A 19,899-nucleotide genomic window follows, 5' to 3' on the forward strand; every position below is an offset into this window, starting at 1 on the left:
AGTGGTTTAATTTCTGGTTCAGCTTCCCTATTGTCTCATTGTCTTGGCTGATGGGAATGAGGGGAGAGCTGTCACCTATATTTAGGTGTGGTGTGCTGGATCATCTTGACTTCTCTGACAACGTAGCCTGTCGTTCTGGGTCAAGTTATGGGGTCTAGTGGAAATCAGGGCTGAAGTCCCAGGGTTCTCCAGAGTATTTGGAAGTGGCATGTGGGGTGGGGTACATTTTCTCTAGCATTTAGAGGAGCACTCTTTCTTGTCTGTAAGCGGCAGACAGTCAGTAATTTTTTGAGGATTGCTTACAGTTGGAGACTGTAAGCAATTGCTTATAGGGGGAGCCTGAGGAGCTGAGAACATTCCATTTCATTGCTTAGTTCACCCAAGGAATGTTGCTCCTGACCGTATTGCTGCCAAGCAGGTTACTGGCCAGCCTGTGAGCTTTTCCTCCAGGGATCCTTTGAGGCAGAGGCTGGACGTCCCATTGGATGCCAGGCTGAGAAGGCAGCACACAGTGAGTGCCAGATGATCTTGAAGGGCTCTGGCTCTGAGAAGGAGTTAGAGAAACTCCTACCTGGGTCAAAAAAGACTTCCTCAAATGCTGAGAAGTCTGCATCCAGCCTGGGCTCTGTGGTGCCTTGATGATATGGTGTCGGACCAGGTATTTCAAGTTTCTGAATTTTAGTTTCTTCTTCTATCCAAGGACCCTCTAGGTCTGTGACACTCATTTCCCCCCATTCTAGCCACAAAACCCACAAATGCACAGCTAAGCTGAACATGTGAATGCTATGACCACACTCTTTTGAAATATGTGAACTTGTTATTCGAGTCAAAAGAGTGTGATATAGTCTAAGGTTGGGACAACAAGAAACACTGCCTCATGCTTGAAGTCCCTGTTTCACTCTGAGCAGCACAGCGATTGACCTGGGCCTCTGGACACACCTCACGAGGCTGACAGAGGCACACAGGAATCTAAGCAGAAACTAAGCATCATACATGGATGACTTCAAAGTTTTTCTCCACTTTTCAGGTACCAAGGAGATTTCTTTAGTTGGTTTCTGTTTTAAGTGTGGCAAGGCCTCAAGAATAACTGGAATTAAATTTTAGGTCAGTTGAGGTTTAGAGTGTAACTCAGGTTTATGGGAAAATAGAGCACTTTCAAAAAAAAATCAAAAATTGATTTATGTATTCATTTATTTCAAAGCTATTTAAGATAGAGATAGGAAGCGATCTTCCCTCTACTGGTTCAACTCCCTGAGGATGGGCCAGGTCCAAATCAGAAGCCAAGAGTTTGGTCGAGGTTTCCCAGGCAAATGGTGATGACCCAGCTATTTGAGTCATCACTAGCTGACTGCCAGGGGTGAATGCTGAATCAGAAGCAGAACTGGGGCTTCAACCTGGGCACTCAAATTTAGGTTTCAAGTGTTGCAAGTGGCATCTTAACCACCATGCCAACCCCTCACCCCAAATGCAGCATCTTATACATATCTGAGTTTCTGTACCAAGGTTTGTACCAACTGCATACAATCCGATCAAGGGAGGTTTCTTCACCTTCTGTGCTCTCACCATCTCTCCCTTGCCTTCCAGGAGGGGGTGCTCGTGAGTACTAACAGGATAAGAGAACCGCCCAGTTCTTTCTGCAAACCCCATAGTCTGCTGTGATATGTAGGACATAAATACAACTCAAAGGAGTGATCAGCATTTTCAAAACAAGATGAATTTGCTTCTTGTGGATTTCAAGGCATATCCAGGTCAAGCAGCTCTCACTTTGTAAACCAGCTAGATCCACACACCCCATGTTGTGTTCCTACAGTGAGGCCCGGCCAGTGCCGCTGCGTCCGCTGACCACGGAGTGGTGCACCTTAGTTTTACTACAGAGCAGCGGTCTCTCTACCTTTACAGGTCACCCGCAGCCCAGGGGAGCGACTGGAGAGTCCCTGTTCAGAGACCAGGCTGAGCAGGCTCAGGCTGTTGCGGCATGGCTCAGCTGTTGGGCTCTGGACACCTGTGTGCCTGAGATGGGATGTTGTGGCTCTGCCCGCGAGTTCCTTCAGGAAAGGGACAGAGTGGACTCATCGCCAAGACTCCGCTGGGATGTACAGTGCAGGTAGTAGATCTTCACTGTATCTTGGACAACGAGAGGTGGTGGAGAGCCTGGCTTTTATGTAAATGGAGAGCCCCCTGCTGGTCATTTGGGGCAGCAGGCGGATGAGGCTCCAGGAGACTGCAGTGTGCTGGGCTCTGCACTCAACCTGGGGCTGCAGCAGGCACTTCAGCGGGGTCTGAGTACTGAAGGACCTTCCTGGAACTTCCCATGCTGCTGGCTGCCAGCTGCCCTGATTTGAAGAGGGAGCCCTGTGTAGGGTGAACCATACTTTTGCAAAAGAGACTGTCACTCACTTTTGATAAGGTGGAAAAGTAGCCCCCAACTTGAAGCTTTGAACTAATCTTCTTTCCAAATCAGGTTTATATTAGTTCTGGGGTTAAAGGAGGGGTGCAGGTATGGAATGAGGTGAGAACAACACAGATAAGCTAAGATGTTTATTGAGGGAAGGTTACTTACCCCTCCAACTCCCACCTCTGGCCCTGGGAGATGTCTCCTTGTCCTTGAGGGAGCGTCCACTGAGCCTGCCAGGGAGAGGCAGTCCTGGAAAGGCCTGTTTGCAGCTACTGTCACCATAGCACAGTTTTAAAGCTGGGATCTGCAGGAGGTGGAAGCATGAAGCGAGTCAGAAATGTGAACCAAGGGCTACTGACCACATAGCTGGTGTTTAAGGGATGCTGTTTTGGTGAATAAGGGAGGAGGAGTCAACACCTTTCACACTAGACATTTATTAAGTGCTTGACAGATTTTCTGTCACCCTCCCACCTAAAGGACTTTTGGCTCCTACCCCAGAGAAGATGACGGATAAATGAATCCTGGAGGCATTTCTGTTTGGCCCTTGTGGTTGGAAAGATCTCTTTGTTTTTTCTGTCCAGGGCACAAAGCTTGAGATCCTGGTGTAGACCCTGGGAGGTGTCCTGTCCTCCATTCCAAAGGAGACAACGCCCTGGGCCACGCTGTTACACACGAAGGGTCCTCCAGAGTCGCCCTGTGGACAGACAGAAGCAGGGCTGAGCTGGTCTGCTTCTGCTCAGGGAGCAGTGTGTTCACTGTCGTGAGCAGTGTGTGAAAGCACAGCCAAGGCAGGCCTTGTGACATTCCTCAGTACTAGAGCTCCAGTCAGGCCCTACCCAATACCCTCAAGTCAGCAGGGGTCAGCCGGGCCTCCCCAGCACCTGGAGGCCTCTGCCTGCCAGTTGCTCCTTTGCTGCAGGAAGACAGAAGCTGAGACTGGATTGCTGGAAGGCTGAGTGCATAAGGATGCAGTTCAGCCCCACTATTTTGGATCCCCCCAACGGTTTACCATGTTACAAGGCAGGGGGATGGACAGTGCTGGTGATTTTACCATAAAAGATTTCATTGTGTTTGGGTCTCCCACACAAATCTGAGTGTTGCTGCTCTAGCAACTTTGGTAGTAAACTTCCCAGGAAGGCCTTTTGGTACTCCCAGACCCCGCTGAAGTGCCTGTTGAGTACAGAGCCCAGCACACTGCTCAGTCCCCTGGCGCCTCATCCTCCTGTTGCCCCAAATGACCAGCAGGGGACTCTCCACTTTCTGGTCTCCTTGGATTTTGAGCTCTACCTCAGGGAGTGTCGTGGGGCTGTCAGTCATGTTGGTGCGCCCCCAGCCGGCCACACTGCACACTATCCGACCTCACCTGGTCTCTTCCTGTTGGCACCCTGAGATCAACCTCCTTCTTCAGGCTGGCATTGTTCTTTAACTGAAAACACAAGGAAGGAGTTTTAATCCACCAGTGGCCCACAAAGACTCCAGACAGCCACAGAGTTGCCTTCTCCATGGGTCTAGGACAAGTACAACAGATTCCTTCCATTTTGGGAAGGAAAGTTGGGAACAAGGACCTGGGGATGCAGACACCTCAGGATTAAAGGATGCCAGCTCCATGGACTGACGTGTCTTACCTAGAGTAACATGATGTAATTGAAAGGTTTCTCAGGATGATAGTCTTGGTGTGGGATGACTTTTCTCACGGGGATGACCTGCTGCGTTCTCTCGTTCATCCTGATGTTGTGGGCTTCCAGGGTGACACATATGGAACTGAACTGAGGCCTTAGAGAGGAGTCACGGGGGCACAGCCTGGCACCAACGTTGCCTATCGCCAAGAAAAACAAAACAAAGCACCTCAGTTGCTTAGACATGCCCGCCGGGTTCCAGGTGCAGTGCTGAGCTCCCTTCCCATGTACTTCAACCAGAGTGCCCCTTCCCTCTGTGCCAAGCCACTCGCAATGAGCCCTTGCTCTCTATCCAAGGTTTATCTATGCTCTGAGGACTCCTGTGTCAACAGGTGACCTGTATTTGCAGCTTCTAAAAGAGAAGATTCCCCCAGGGGAGGGGGCCTTGGCATGAGCTTACCTCCCCAGGCTGTGAGCTGCTGTCAACATAAGGTCCTCACACACAAGGATACCACAATGTTTAGGGTTTTGACAGGAGTTGACTTGAAGAAATGCTATGTAGGGATGAGAATGAGGTGTGGCCTCATGGCCCCCAGTGATTTTCCCTGAAAGAAAAATACTGTTCTGTCATCTGTGCTTAAGGGGCTGAAGGCTGAAGAAGGGGAGACTGGAATGAGCTACAGGGAGTGTAGGGCTGGGTGGAGTGGTAGATAGTGGAGTCGCTAATAGTTGGCAGCACCAACAAGGGCGTGCAGTGGATTCTCTGGGTAGTATCCCTGGTTTGCCCAGTGATATACAAGACTTAGAATCTCCTTCTGAGGAAGACAAATGTGGTCTGAGTTTGTGAACTTTCCTGAGTTTGTGCATCAGACATTTGAGTTGAAAGACAGACTTTGGACAAAGCAGTGGCGTCCCCATAAATTCTGAAAAATCCTGTTTGAGAAGCTCCTGGCTTCTCCTTCTCCATTTGCTGCCCAGACCCCACTGAGTCGCTGCTGCTTTGTAATGCTCTGACTGCAAACTTGAAATGCTGAGTTGCTGAGTTTGGTTTTGTCTTCTGGAACCTGACATGATGTAGGCATGCCGTTCCTGGCTTGAACGCCTGAAGGAACAGCTCCCAGGTAGTCTCTGTTGAGGCTTGGTTGGATAGTACTGGAGGAACAGATGGAGCCATTCTGGAAATGAAAAGATGGGCAGGGGAAATGAAGTTGAATCAGAACCACAGTAGGTATTAAAGGGTCCAGGATGGCAGCAAGTCTGAGACCAACTGGGGCCTAGGTTTCTTTAGAGAAGGAGATGAAGATTGAGGGTACATTTTAAAACTTGCCTAAGAAAGTTGGTGGATTTTCCTTTGATCTAGAAGCTAGTTCTTTTCTCCATGCTACCCTATCTTGGAAGAATTAGTTATTACTCATTGATAGTGTCCAACATGTTTTTTTTTTTTCCAGGATGTTTTTTTTTTTTTTCTGAGAGAATCCACTCCCCAGATGATAGGGTATGGCTTGGGGAGGGATAGTAACTTATGAGGACTGGTTGTGTTACTGCTAAGCAGCTTCTGACAAATTTCACGTCAGAGAGGAGGGCAACTCCTGGGGTTCAGAAAGTTCCTGTAATTGGATCAAGTCCAGGATGTAGCAACAGGGCTGGCCTGTGGGACCCTCCTCATGGGGCAGTCAGTTACCGGTCTCAGCTTCACGCTCGGAAGCAAGGGCAACAGGAGCAACAGTGGCTGCATTTTCCCGGTGAGGTTGTTCAGATCACAGTCGCTGTCTGTTCTTGTCTTTGAATCTTTGAACCTCAGGTGATGTCTGGCTTTGTGCGGTTTTATCAGATATCATGCATCTTTGCATGACAAAGTCCTCAGACCTGAGTGGAGTACAAAATTACCAGTCATCACGTGAGTACCAGTAGCTCTTGACTACCTAGTCGTGACCACAGCAGCAGCATATAGGGCCTTGAGACCACAGTGGTTGGAAATACTGCAGTTAGTGGGCTCTCAAACCCCAGAAACTCGAGTATCATCATGGTAGATACAAGAACACCTTGACTATCAAGAGACTCTCAAGATGGCCGCCCATGGAGGTCCTTTTCCTTGGGAAAGTCAGAGATATTGGAGATGAGATTCTTTGGCTCTGGTGGAGCAGACAAAATCATCAGTACTGGATACGGGAGGTGAAGGCCGTGGTTAGAAGAATGGACAGACCGCATGGGGAGAGGATGCATTTTGTTTGACAATATGTACTTGGTCTATGAATGAGAAACTCGGTCAGGGTTGTCTCTCCTTGGTGTCAGCAGGCTCAAAGCCCAGAGACTAGCATCACTTGAAGTCTCAGTCATTACTGTGGATGCTAGCCACTGTCTAGGAACTTCATTGCCTTTCCATTGGGACCTTTCCATGTTGTCTCACAGCATCATTTTTTAAATTGCAAGTTGGTTGGCTTCCCCCAGAGTGATCAAACTCCTCACAAGCAAGCCAAAGCCAGGTAGATGTTGCATCCTTTCATTTCTTCTATTATATCCCATTGGTTGGGGCAACTGAAAGATCCTACTCAGATTTGCAAGGAAGGGTCTTAGAGCTTGCCTCTCATTGTGGGGAGAGGTTGTGCTGTAGAAGAGTTGGTGGGATGGGGAAGGCAGTGTTTCAATCATTTAGGAAAATATGATCTGCCACACTGGCTTTGGGTGTATGCAGAGTTGGTGACAGGAGCTGCAAACACTGACTGGTCCATGCCAAAGGGAATGTCACCGCTTCTGGATAGGTTGGGGTTTGCTTTGTTCAAACATGAGCTGAAAATGGAAGAAAGTTGGGCACGAAGATATGCTTTTTTAAATGGATTACTGATGCCATGTTGAATGGGAACCAGTACCAGGGATCTCAAGCAGTGTCAAACCACTGTCCAGAGAGCTGTTTCTGACAGCCTGTAACATTTGCTGAGCAAAATATCTTTGAATATTCCAAATAAATAAATGATAATATCGCTACATTACTCATGTTAGGAGAAATGGTAAATGAAAAGTGGGAAAAAACAGAAATGAAAGCTTTTCTGACAAACTATCTCATTTTGCAAGTACCAACAATTTAGAAGTTTAGCAGCACGCTTTTCTTTGACTGCTTGTTTCAGGGTTTATATATTTTTCTCTTCATGATTTTACTCTTGTCTTGTTCCTGTCTTTGTGCTTGTTTGAGCAGTACAGAATTGGCTCTTGTATATTTTCATCCAAACTGGTAATCTTTGTCCTTTAATTGAAGTGTTTTACCTGTTTACAATCAATACAACTTTGGATAGGCCTGAATTGGATTATATATATATATATATTTAGTCCTTTGTCTTTTACTGCCTTTTTCTGTAGCTGTTCTATGCTTTTTCTGTTTTACCTTTCAGTTAAAACTCCAGAAATGATTTCAGTGGTTGCTCTGAGATGGCAATGCCCCTGCCTCACATAATTTGTCTATTTTGAATTAATGTCATAACACTTCACATAAGAACTTTGTAATGATGTATTTTCATGTTTTATATTATTTTTGTTGTATGTTTATACCACATATAATATGCCAGTTTATATAATAAATCCTATGATTTTTCTGCCTTAAATAGTCAGTAATTTTGAGAGAAATGTACGCAAAGTCTTTCTGTTCAGTCACATTTTGTTCTGCTACGCTTTTATTTCTGTTTTTCCATTCTGCTTGCTGTAGCAAGGATTATTTCCCTTCAACCTGAAGGTTTCTTTTGGTATTTGCTGCAGTGCAAACTTCATAGTGACAAGTTTATTCAGCTTCAGTTCCTTGGAAAATGTCTATACCAGCCTTTCATTTTTGAACAGTTTTCACTGGATAAGGAATTCTACTTTGCCCATTTCACATTTCTGGCTCTGATGATTTCTGGTGGGTATCACCTGTTACTGTGATTGTAGGCTTCGCTGAAGCCTTGTGCCTTCCCCTCTTCTGTTTGCTTTCAAAGTTCTTTCTTTTTCTTTGATGTTCGCCCTCTTGACCACGATGTCCTTAGATGTGGGGTTTTAAAAATATTTGCCTTACCCTAGGTTTACCTATCTTCGAAAATCTGCAGATGAGAAATGGAGTGTTTGAAGAAAAAAGGAAATGATGAGATTCTCGTGAGCACTAGCATTTTCTGCTAAAATGTGGACAGCCCGAGTGACAGCACACAGAGAACAGGCTGCAGCCCATGAATGGACAAGAGAATTCTTTCACGATGGAACCTTGCATTCAGCCTGATGCTGTTAAACAGTCCATATACTCACCCTCTCTGCTTCTGATTCCTTGACTTTTAGGCAGCAGGATGTCAAGCTTTATTTCCTGTGTCATTCGCCTTCACCTGATCCTCTAGAGAACTTGGTTAGTCCAGGCCTGTGACAATAGTTTCAGCTAAAAAATATGGCAAAATTACACATTAGCTTCTAACCTTGTGTTACATGAATCCAACATGACATATGACTTTGATCTTGGCATGCTGATCAGCTCTCTGAACCTGAAAGGTTGAGAATTAGTATGTGAACTTGCCATGGCAGTGCAACCCTGCAACTCTTGTGGGACGGCAACCAAGTCTTCTCTAGAAGTGAATATTCTGAGACATGGCTCTGTAACTGGCACTTTATGTTACTCAAGGACAGAGGACTACATAAATGGAAGCCAGAACTGGTGTAAGTAGCTTTAGTTTGTACTCACCCTTGTGATTCACTTTCCTGTGAGAACTCCACCTGCTGTGTTAGTTCTGGTTAGAGTAATGATTTCTTGTTCCAATGCACATGGGCATCAGTTTAACAATGTACATGTAAGCCATGTCTCAAAACAACACCCAAACAGAACTTCTAGGAGTATTCTAGGGGAAAGAATTCTTGGTAGGAAATGAACTCCTGACTCATTGGATAAGCAGGTGAAGGAATTAGGGAAATTTCCATTTACATTAGGAGAAGTCTGGCTCAGGGAAGAATGCATCATATTTGTCCTCAAATCATGTAAAATCATAAGACAATCAGAAAACAAATGCAAACCAGGGCTCATTTGGCATCTGGGCGCATGCAAGGTGAGTACTTCAGCCACTAGCCTACCTTGCCAGGTCCTTATCTGTGACTTTTGAAGCAAAGATAAGACTGCCCTGATGTTCTTGCTTTCTTTCTTTCTTTTGAAATTAATTTTTAGAATTTTGTATTGGGGTCGGCACTGTGGCTCAACAGGTTAATCCTTTGCCTCCAAGTTTTGTCATTCCTTATGGGCACCAATTTGTGTCCTGGCTGTTCTACTTCCCATCCAACCCACTGCTTACGGCTTGGGAAAGCAGTGGTGGATGGCCACATCCTTGGGAACCTGTATCTACGAGAGAGTCCCAGAAGAAGCTACTGGCTCCTTGCTTCAGATCAGCTAAGCTTTGGCCGTTGTGGCCATTTGGAGAGTAAACCAGCAATGGAAGATTTTTCTGTCTCTCCTTCTCACTGTAAATCTACCTTTGCAATAGAAATAAATAAATAAATCTTTAAAAAATTGTATTACCAGGAAACACATGCACATTTTATGAGGTATACCGCCATATTTCAACAGATGCATACAGCATGAACCACACATCAGGCAGTTAGGTCTGCTATTTCCTCTATCACAGACTACAGTAACCCTGCTCTTCTGTGCAACACCAGGACTCATTCCCTTCCACAGCCGCACGTCACCACCCATTATGAAGTCTCCATTCCTAGTCTCTAATAATCATAATTTTAGATTCTGCATATGAAACTCCCACATATGAGAGAAAACATGGAATATTTTTCTCTCTGTGTCTGACTTATTTCCCTTATTATATAGTTTCATCTCTTCTGCAAATGTAAGTTTCATTTTCTCATGTCTGAATAATATTTCACTGTGTGTATGCATATCATACTGTCTTTCTCCATTCATCCAGTGAGGGGCTTCCATATTGATTTCTTAATTATTGTGAATAGTGCTGCAAAATGAGTATGAGAATGCAAGCATCTCTTTCAAATGCTGATTTCAATTCCAGCCCCAGATGTGGCTAGCTGGGTCATATGGTTAGTTGTAGGGAGCGGAGTGCCAAAGCTCCTGGCTCCCCATCCATGGTTGCTCTATGGGGTGAGGGTTCTGGGCTTGTGAGTGGCCACAGTGCCAACTGGCACCAGGCTTTATCCGTTGGCCATACAGCAGCAAGCTCTAGGTTCTTGGGGGTGTGGAATTACTTCCCAGGGACATTCATGGATAAGACCACTATACGTGTAGGTGAGGAATGAATCATGAAGGACACCCAATGACAGGTACACCGTACTTGCAGGTAAATGAGCTGACTAAGACCTGGTGGCTTGGAGGGGAGGGGTTTGAAGATATTTATGAGTTAGACTGATGCACCAGCCCACATGGGAGTCCTGGGTTGGGCTTGATAGCATGGAACATGGCTGACCACCACATGCTGGTGCACGCAAGCTATGGCTTGGGGTCTGGCAGTGCTAAATCCCAGTGCCTGATAGTGAGTGTCTGATCAGGGGATGGTTCACATTAGACTAGGCCATGACACTAACCAGCATGCAAGAGAACCAGGTCCATGGGTGGATTCTGTGGAGATATGTGGGCACAACCCTATGGAACTGCAAATCCTGCTAGTTATCTTGAGAGTTGGGAGGGTGATGGGCTGAGCTAGGTATAACCATGGAACTCACCAATGCTCGCTGGTACTGCTGCTGGGAACAAGTGGGGCAGGTCCCGGCTGCAGCATCCACGTGAGCACCCTAAAACAGGATGTGGGCCATACCAGCTCATACGAAGGCCAGGGTGGATAGGGCAGGCCATGCTGGGTAAGGGTCAGGCTCCCGTTGGCATGCGTGAGATTTGGGACTAGGAGTGACCCAAGTAGGAGAACCTGAAAAACTCCCTTAGTGGGTTATAATTCCTGCCGATGAGCATGTGGTCCAGGCCTGGATGTTGGGCAGGCTGGGCAGGGTAGCTCCATCTGTCAGCAAGTGTGAGAGTTGTTTTTGGAAGAGGGCAGGCCGGGTGGGGCTGAACAAACTATAGCCCATTGGCAAGTGCAGAAACCAGGTTGGAGTGCAGGTCATGCCGGGCTAGGTTGCCATACCTGCTGGTTTGCATGAACCAAGGATGAGAGCTGTTGTGAATATAGTTGACAAGGGCGCATACCTGTGAGGACTATTGATTAGGGTGTAGTTGATTGATCACAGGGTAGATGGATGGGACAAATGCTTCCAATATTCCTTTTCTTCCTTTTTGTCTTGTATCTGGGGAGGGGAATGTCTGGAGAGGCAGGAGGCTGCTCACATCTGCTTTACTACTTCAGTGTTCAGGGATTGGGAATGTCCACTTGATGCCATCTTAGAAACCCTGATGTGGATAAGAATATTCTGAGGGCATTGCTTGAGTAGTTTAGATAGTTCTGAAACACTGCTGGTTTCATTGCTCCAAGGTTGAGAAAATCCTTCCAAGGTCCATTGGCTGACAGTGTCCATCCCAATGTGTCCACTCACTCAGATACTTGCTACCAAAGTTCAGTCAGGTGACCTGTCTACTCTGTTGTATTCCTCATCTTCTGACATGGAACTTGATGTCCTCTGCAGACCCAATGAGTTGGCCATGTTGTCCTCCATATGCTCCTGGGCATGTCATCCGCTGCACAGGCATCAGTAATCGAGGAGGCTCAGTCCTGAAACAAGCATCCCAGGGTTGGACCACAAATTCTATGATCCTCACTGTGGCTGAAGTTTTGAGTTCAGTAGTCTAGTTTGGGAATCTTCTAAGAAACATTACCTGGGATGACCCCAGACTTGATTCTTGTATGTGCCAGTCAGAACAGGGTACAGTTCAGTCTGTCACCTGCATCAGACTGTTGCCCACATGGTGAATGTAGTTACATGGTCAGTTCTGTCCTCAATCCCATACCCTATGCAAACATACAGGTGCTGTGGCTCTCAGCCCAATCCAGCATGTCATAAACCTGACCGCTACACACACCAGTGTGATGTACAACCTAGTTTGGATGACCCCCTAATAACCTCCACCAGGCCTGTCCCAACCTGATTCCTGTGTTTGCCAGTATGTATGGCAGACTAGTCCAGTCTGAGCCACATCCCAATTGGGCTCCTGTATACAACTATGGCTGTGCAGCTTAGCTCAGCATACTCCACCTTATGATCCAGTCCACACATATGCCAATGGGTACTGCCTCCTTGTCCAGCCTAATTAGCCCTTGTGCCAACCAGTGTGAGCTGAAGCCCAGTAGAGAAGTGCCTACAGTTTCCCTACTAGGCCCACACCAATCCCGGATCTTGCACTTTCCAGGAGTTACTGTGGTCCAGTCAGACATGACTTGTACCCTGTTCTGACACTTGGTAGCAGATGCTGTGGCAAAGCCTGGCCAGTTGTCAGTTATCCTGGCTCTTGCATGTGCCAGAAGATGTAGTGGCATGACCTGTCTTGGCCCTCCCCAAACCCAGCTTGCCTGCCCATCCCGCATCACACCAGTCCCATCCTCACAGTGGCCCAGCAGGTCCCCATCCCACCCCACAGCTGCCTCAACAGGCACACTCCTGGTATGGATCTTGCAGGCCCAGTGAGTGTTGTGAGCCAGTCTGTCATGGTCTGTATCATTTGGGTGTTCACTGGCATGTGCTGCAGCCTGGATCTGCCTGGTCTGTCTCCAGTCCCACTCCTAATGTTAACTGGCAAGTGTTACATCCCAGCTCAGCCTGACCTGCACACCATCCTGACACTCATCTGCACTCAGGTGCCTCAGACTGACCCAGTCTTGTCCACACCAGATGTGACCCACATGTATGCTGATGGGTACTGGAACCTGGCCTAGCCTGCATTGCCCCAGCCTTGGTTCTTATGCTCACCAGCCAGGGCTGCATTGTAACAGGAGAGTTCTCCCAATCTCCCTTATTAGACCAGCTTCCAGTCATGGATGTCATACACAAATGTGGGTATGTGACAGCCTAAAATGGCTGAATTCTAGTCCTAACCTTTACCAGCCAGCACTGTGGCCTTGCTACATGAGCTCACACCTTATGAGTCTCTCAAGTGGGCATTACAATTACAGCCCAGCCCAGCCCAGCCCTTGAAGACAGTGCCTAATTCCAGCTTTCATGTGGACCAGAAGGTGCTGTGACATAGTTCAGCCTGAACCACACAAACTCTGGCTCTCACAAGAACCAGTGGGTTCTAGTCCAGTCTGGCATATCCCAGATTCAGTTCACACCAATGCTGAAGGTTGCTACAGGCATGTTTAGTCAGGTGCATCCCCATTCCTGACTCTTACGCTCACCAATGGGAACCTCAGTCTAGCAGGGGCATTCCTTTAGCTCCCATACCTGGTCAGCTACCAGCCACAGATCTTGCACGTGCTGGAGTTGTTCCAACACAGCTTGGCATTGCCTAACCCTTATCTTGGTCCTTGACAATGGATGCTGCAGGCTAGGCCTTCCAATCTGCCTTCATTTCCGGGGTTCATGCAGACTGGTAGGTGTGATAACCAAGGCTTGTATGGCCTGCACTGCATCCTGACACTTCATGTCAGTGTGCTATGGTTTGGCCTGTCCTTGCCCAGTCTGTCCACTCTGCCCTGAAAGGCCAACTGACACACTTGCTGACAAGTGGAGCGGCCTTTCCCGGCTTGACCAATATTCTGCTTGTACTCACCAGTAGCAGCTACAGTGCACCAGAGGAGTTTCTTAAGCTCCCCTACCTGGCCCACTCCCAGACCTAGATATCATAGGTGCTAGTGGGTACTGGTTCTTACCTGACACAGTCTGACCTTCTGTCTTGTCCTTTGTGTGCTGGTGGATGTTGTGGCAGGGCCTGTTCCACACTCAATTCTTGGGTGCGCCTGTGGGTACTCAGCCTAGACCAGCCCAGCCTGTTTCCAACCCTAGTACTCATAAGTGTTGTAGGGGGGTTGCGGATCATGTGCAGCTCCTCATCATCACCCCCAGGTCTTGAGTAAACCGGTGAGTATTGTAGGCCTACAGGGGTGAGCCCATATATCCCCCACAGAATGTGCCCCCAGACCTGGTTCTCTCTCATGTTGGTTAGTGTCATGGCCCGGTCTAATGTGACCCATCCATTGTTCTGACATGCCTGGTACTGTGGTCTATCCTTGGCAGACAGGCCCCCCAGCCCTAGCTTTCATGCATGTCAGTGGGAGGTTGTTGGTGGTAGTTGATGCTTACAATCTCACCTCAGCTCAGCTCTCCTATGAGGATTGGTGCATTGGTCTGACTCCAAAGATGCCTCTGATTTCCCTCCTCCAAATTGCTCCATTAACCTCCTCGTTTACCTGCAAGTACAGTGACCTGGTTGGTGTAAGTTTCCCAGACTTTGTTTCTTACCTGTACTCCCTCATCAGTCCCCTGTTCCACACATCCTCATAGTTCTTTCTCTGAGTGACCTACAGTTCCTGAGCCCATGTGAGTGGGTTTTCGAGCTTGTCTTCCCAAGTCAAGACTTCAGTGGGGTGGCATGCTGGCCTGGAGCCCTGCTTACCAATATGGGACCCAAGTGCATGCACAGATTCTCAGACTTGGTGCATTGTCATGCCACACCAGTGTGCTGGTCTGTGAACTGCCCCATCCATCCTTCAGGATGCAGGTATATGCATGCATCCCCTAGCCCAGAGCAGCATTTCTGCTCAGGGTCCTATCCACCCACCTACTTGAGACCCAAGCTTGGGCAAGAGTTCCCAGGCCTGCTCTGCCAGTGTGACATAAGCCTTGTCCATTATTAACTGGTGGGTTTGAGTTGTTGATGTCTTTGGATTTTTTATTTTCTTATTTTCTTTATTTATGGACATTAATCCTTTATTAGATGCATAAATTATAAATATTTGCTCCCATTAAGTCTTCTTCTGTACCTTTTGTCATATCCCCTAGGTATAAAGAATTATCTGGGGATGAGTGTATGCATAGGTTGGTAGCTTCACACCCAGAAGGTAAAGGGTGACAGTCATTCCCAAATCCCACATGTTTCTGTATTTCTGAGTAACATTGATACAAACCATAGGCAGGCATGAAGTGAAATATATTGCTTTATTTCATGGCTTTTCACATAGATCTAGGCCTCTTGGGATGGTTGGAAGTCAATGGTAGAGGTTAAAGTCTTCCACAGCATCAGTTTCACTGGGGTCAATGATTGGTCTGTTTCTGTGCACATGAAAATCCGTAGTGTCTGACAGCTGCTAAGTATTCAGACAGCATTTATTGTTGGATGGGAAAAAGTATTTGCCACACTTACTGCTGGTTCAGGAGTCCATCAGGGAGGTTTAGTCCAGGGTCTTGCAGCCCTGTGGAGAGAGATGGACTGCCAGTGGCTCAGCCGGTGAGTGGCCAGGGAGCCAGGGTGTCCTGAGTTTGGTGTGTGGTTTGGGGAGGGCATTGGTAGGGAAGTGAGTGCATTCAACTGATCCTGGAAGCAGAGAGCTGGGATCAACGGTTCTGGAGAGAGACTCTGCCAACTTTGACCTCAGGTGGGTCTGATTGGTATTAGTCCTGGCCTGGTCCCTGTGAGTCACTTCTCTGCTACAGCTTTAGCTGGGTTTACATCTTCAGTGGCAAGGCCCTATTGGAACCATGCAGGACTCTGAATAGCCCAGGTGGGGGACTAAGTGGCAGGATCCAGCCCAAACTAGTGTAATCCGGAGAGCATAGGACAGGAGTTGAAGGACTCTAAGAATGATAGGGAATGGAGATGAAGGGTTGGACTGGGAGTTGGAGGTCAGACTGGATCCTGAACTCAGATGGAAGCAATGAAGGAAATTGAGATCAGGTATGAATTAGATGCCCCTCAGGGACTAAGTACTCCCCTCTGAACCTCAATTCCATGTCTGTGAGGGAGAAATGTTCTGTTCCCAGCGGATGTGTGTATGTGCCTGAGCAGGAACTGCAGATGCACCTGCTTTGCCTCAGGAGTCCCTGGTGTAATCTCCTTCTCTCTGCCACACAACACAGGGGAAGAAGGGAGTTCCCCTAATGACCCAGGACCTGAGTGGTCTGTGTTCTTTCCTCATGGGGCTTAGGGTCAACCCTGGCAGAAGGGAGGCACTGGTGAGACTGGAGAGAATAAGCAGGAGCTGGGAGGCAGCTTTGTTGGGGCTGGGGAGACGGCAAGGGGAGCAGGCAGAGGAGGAAGCAGAAAGCAGTAGAATTCATTTGCCAGCTAGCTTGGCACAGGTGCCTGTGAGTGAAGGACAATGAATAAACAAGAAGCTGGACTTCCACTCAGCTAAGTGGCATTTATTCATTTACTGGCTCCTTCCACAAGTTGCTGTGGATCCTATTACAGAGGTGAGTCAGAGAGTGGTTAGCTGACTTCCCTGTAGTTTGTGTCTTCCTATGGTTTTCTTTATCCAGGGTAGGAAACTTGAGATTTTGGTGAAGATTCGTGGAGGTTTTCCATCATTTTTTCCATAGGAGACAATGCCTTGGGCCACATTTTTGCACACGAGGGGTCCTCCTGAGTCCCCCTGTGAATAGAGAGAGAAGGGCTGAATTTCTTCCCAGTGACCTGCCTTCCTGCCATCCCAAGGCTGTCATGGAGGGAACACACTGGACATCTTTCATCCCAAGAACCTGTTTCTATATTCTCCCCTGGCCTGGGAACCTCTTTCCCTGAGTTCATCCTAGGCTATTGTTTAAGGACATAGAGGCAGAGGAGTGGGCTGAGATCCTGTGTGGCGCATGAGCCAACTCATTAACCAAGGTGGGTAGCAGCTGTGATATAAAAGTTGTATGTTCAGGAGCATTTGTTTACTTAAAATGGAAATGCTTCCATTTCTAAATAATCTTTATTTTCATTTGAAAGGTATGTCTTTACCGAGAAAGGAGAGACACAGAGAGAAATCCTTCATCTGCCGGCTTACTGCTCTAATTACTGCAATGCTTAGAGTTGAGCTAACCTGAAGCTGGGAGCAAGGAGCCTCCTTCCAGCATCCTACATGGGTTAGGGGCCCAAGGACTCTAGCAATGTTTTGCTGCCTGTCCAGGACAGAAGCAGAGAGCTGGAGTGTAAATAGAGCTGCTGGGCTTAGAACTAGAGCCCAGAGGGACAATGGTGCTTGCAGGCGGAGGATTAGTCTGTTGAGGCACCACACTGGCGCAGATGCATTATCTTATAATCTCTGTGATCTGGAGTGGGGCAGTGTAGTGGAAAGCCATTCGTCTGTTGGATTCACAAGACACCAGGTGCCCTACTATATAGCTCATGAGGCTCCAGGTCCCCCCAACTTGAGCTGTTCCCCTCTAAATGACCCCAGGAAGATGAATGAGACCTCTTCATTCCTTGGGTCTCGAGGTGCCTGATCTTCCCCAAGCAACCCTCTCCCTCCCAAACCAGGTGACTGCTCTGTGTTACCTTAAAGGAAGATTTTTTTGTTTCCGGGTCCCCCACACACATCTCAATGTCTTTCTTGTATTTGGAATAGCGGGACTTGCAAATCTGGTCATCTTGTACTGTCAGTTTCACTTCCTGCAGTGTGTCTGAAGTAATGCCATTTGGTTCTGTCCGACCCCAGCCGGCCACAAGGCACTCCTGTCCTGGATTCACTTGGGTCTTGCTGTTGGGTAGGCTGATGCACTGCACAGCTGCAGTCTTCATGGCATTCCTCTTCAGCTGATGGAGAAGAGTTAGTAAACACTAGCTTGATGAGTGGCCACTGGGCCTGGACACGATCATGGGGCTGCCTCTTCTCCCCTGTCCTATCAAGCAGTGGAACTGGCCAACTGACCAGGTTGGATGAAGCAAGGGGCAGGTCACAATGGGATGGGTAGCGACTGGACTTGGGAGAACAAGAGCAGCAGGGAGGTGTCCTACCTTCAGTAACATGATGTCATTGATAATGTCATTTCGATTGTATTTTGGGTGGGGAATGGCTTTTTTCACAGGGATGACCTGCCATGTCTTCTCTGGCTTCTTGATGTTATGGGCCCCCAGAGTGATATTCATACCGCTGTAAGAGGACAGAGTGAGAGAAGGGGGGCTGTGGACTCACAGGAGATGCAGCTCAGGTTCGTGAAGAACAGCTGGCAGCTGGGAGGGTGTAAAGAGGGCTGCAACTGAGGTTGGAATCCAGGGCATGAGAAGGCCTGGGGTTCAGTTCTCTATGTCCTCTGCCTCTAAGCAGTAAAGGTTGAATGCTGTAGCTGTTGGTGATGTCCCAGTGGTGCTCAGCAGTCACTGACCCACACACATAGATATGGAATTGCTGATGCCATAGTATGCTCCTAGTTCTCGGGATGGCAGAGTTGACCACTCTGCAAGCAAGGTGACTGGCATCAACCTACCTTTTGCCTAAGAGATCCGGCATTCCTATTCTATTTTGCCTTCTCAGGAACCCTCCAATACATAAGAGGCAAAGGGAAATTATTGGGAAGAACAAGCTTTCCCTGGGGAAGTGGGATGAATTCTAGTCCTTACCTTCCATTGCAGTGTGCAGCTGTCAGCACAAAATCCTCACGGATCAGGAAACCTCCGCATGTAGAAGGCTCAGGGTAGTTATTCCAGTACTGAATAAAGGCCATGTAGGGACGGGAGTGGGGCTTGGCTGCATGTCCCCCGATGATCTCTCCTGAGAAAAGAATTGGCTTGCTTATATGCACCCACTGGGTGGGCATACAAGATGGTTCCAGCACTACTGGGAGCCTGCAATGGAAGAGAGGTGCTTGGAGAAGGGACCATCAGTCACTTCTCTAAAGAGGGTTCTTGGTCTAGGAAACTTTTGCACACATCATTGGAGGTAAGAACACCTGTTCATGGACAGTGATACCAGAGTCTCCTAGGTCCTCTCCTGACTATATTTCCCATGAGCTTCCAAAACCCTTGGCATATTCTGGTGATGTCTAGAATGCTGCTGTTTTCACATGGTCAGAAGCTGAAATTAAGGAACTAGACATAGTTCCAGCCTGGTTCCTAGGGCCTACATTGACCACATGATGGAATGGCCCTTACACGGATGAGGGTTAGAAAGAAAAACTCATGGGGTTCTGGGTAGTGGGGAAGTTGTGGTCTTGCACATGTTTCATCCTAGTATGGAGAAGAGCCAGCAAAGCACTAGAAAGAGCAGATCTGGATGAAGGGCTGAAGCTGTGGCATGAGCACAAGTGAGGGAAGTGGTGCCTGCAATCTGGAGTCAGTTGTGTTTGGGCTTCTGCTAAGCAGATGGGGAGAGAGCAGCTATGAAACAGACTCCCCTTTGCCTTTCTAAAAAAGCCATATTTTTCCTTTCCATTTCCCATCTTCTGCCATGCATCTCCAAAACCTCTGGTTCCCAGCTTTCAACCCTTGCTGAAACAACCTTCTGCCCTGGAACTCCTGTCCACAATGAGACAGCCTTGTGGCCGGGTGTGGGTGGCCCTGAAGCTGGGCATCACCACGTTGCCAATAGAAGCTGTGCCATGTGGGGCAGGAGGGGCAGGAGGTCTGTGTCTCTGGCGGATCAGGCCTGTGAGGTTGGGGTGGTCACTCACCTGCCTCAGCCCCGAGGGACAGGAAGAGGGTCAGCAGGAGCAGGAGTGGCTGCATCTTCTCAGGAAGGCTGTCCAGCTTGGAGCTGCAGGTGCACTTCCTCCTTACTCTCTCTTAGCTCCTGGGGAGGGGGAGGAGCTAGGTGGGCTCAGTGACCTCATGTTTCCTCTGGTTTTGTGGTGCTTCTTTCGTTAAGGTTTCTTTGAAACAGCCACTAACCCATACCTCACTAAATTAAAACATGTCTACAAGAATGTAGATGTTATCTCATTGAATTTCCCTCAGTGTGCATGGGAGGTATCCTTAATCGTATGTTTTTAATCATACTTGCTATGGTGGTAACACAGTCCCCATGGAAGACTGGTTCATATCTCAAGAGGATATGTACCCTGTTCTGACACTTGGTAGCA

General features: G+C 47.9%; 1 protein-coding gene across 1 annotated transcript; it reads right to left on the reverse strand.

The window, feature by feature from the left end:
• Positions 1-16,248: 16,248 nt before the first annotated feature.
• On the reverse strand, positions 16,249-19,633 carry LOC101518542 (granzyme B). Its single transcript, XM_058666274.1, has 5 exons — positions 19,492-19,633; positions 18,443-18,593; positions 17,840-17,975; positions 17,381-17,638; positions 16,249-16,493 (listed from the first exon to the last, which is right to left on the reverse strand). Exons 1-5 carry the CDS (start codon positions 19,544-19,546, stop codon positions 16,320-16,322), a joined length of 774 nt encoding a protein of 257 aa, XP_058522257.1. The 5' UTR covers positions 19,547-19,633; the 3' UTR covers positions 16,249-16,319.
• Between the last annotated feature and the right edge of the window lie 266 nt (positions 19,634-19,899).

The sequence above is a fragment of the Ochotona princeps genome, chromosome 6 (genome assembly GCF_030435755.1).
Source record: "Ochotona princeps isolate mOchPri1 chromosome 6, mOchPri1.hap1, whole genome shotgun sequence".
NCBI classification, from domain to species: Eukaryota; Metazoa; Chordata; class Mammalia; order Lagomorpha; family Ochotonidae; genus Ochotona; species Ochotona princeps.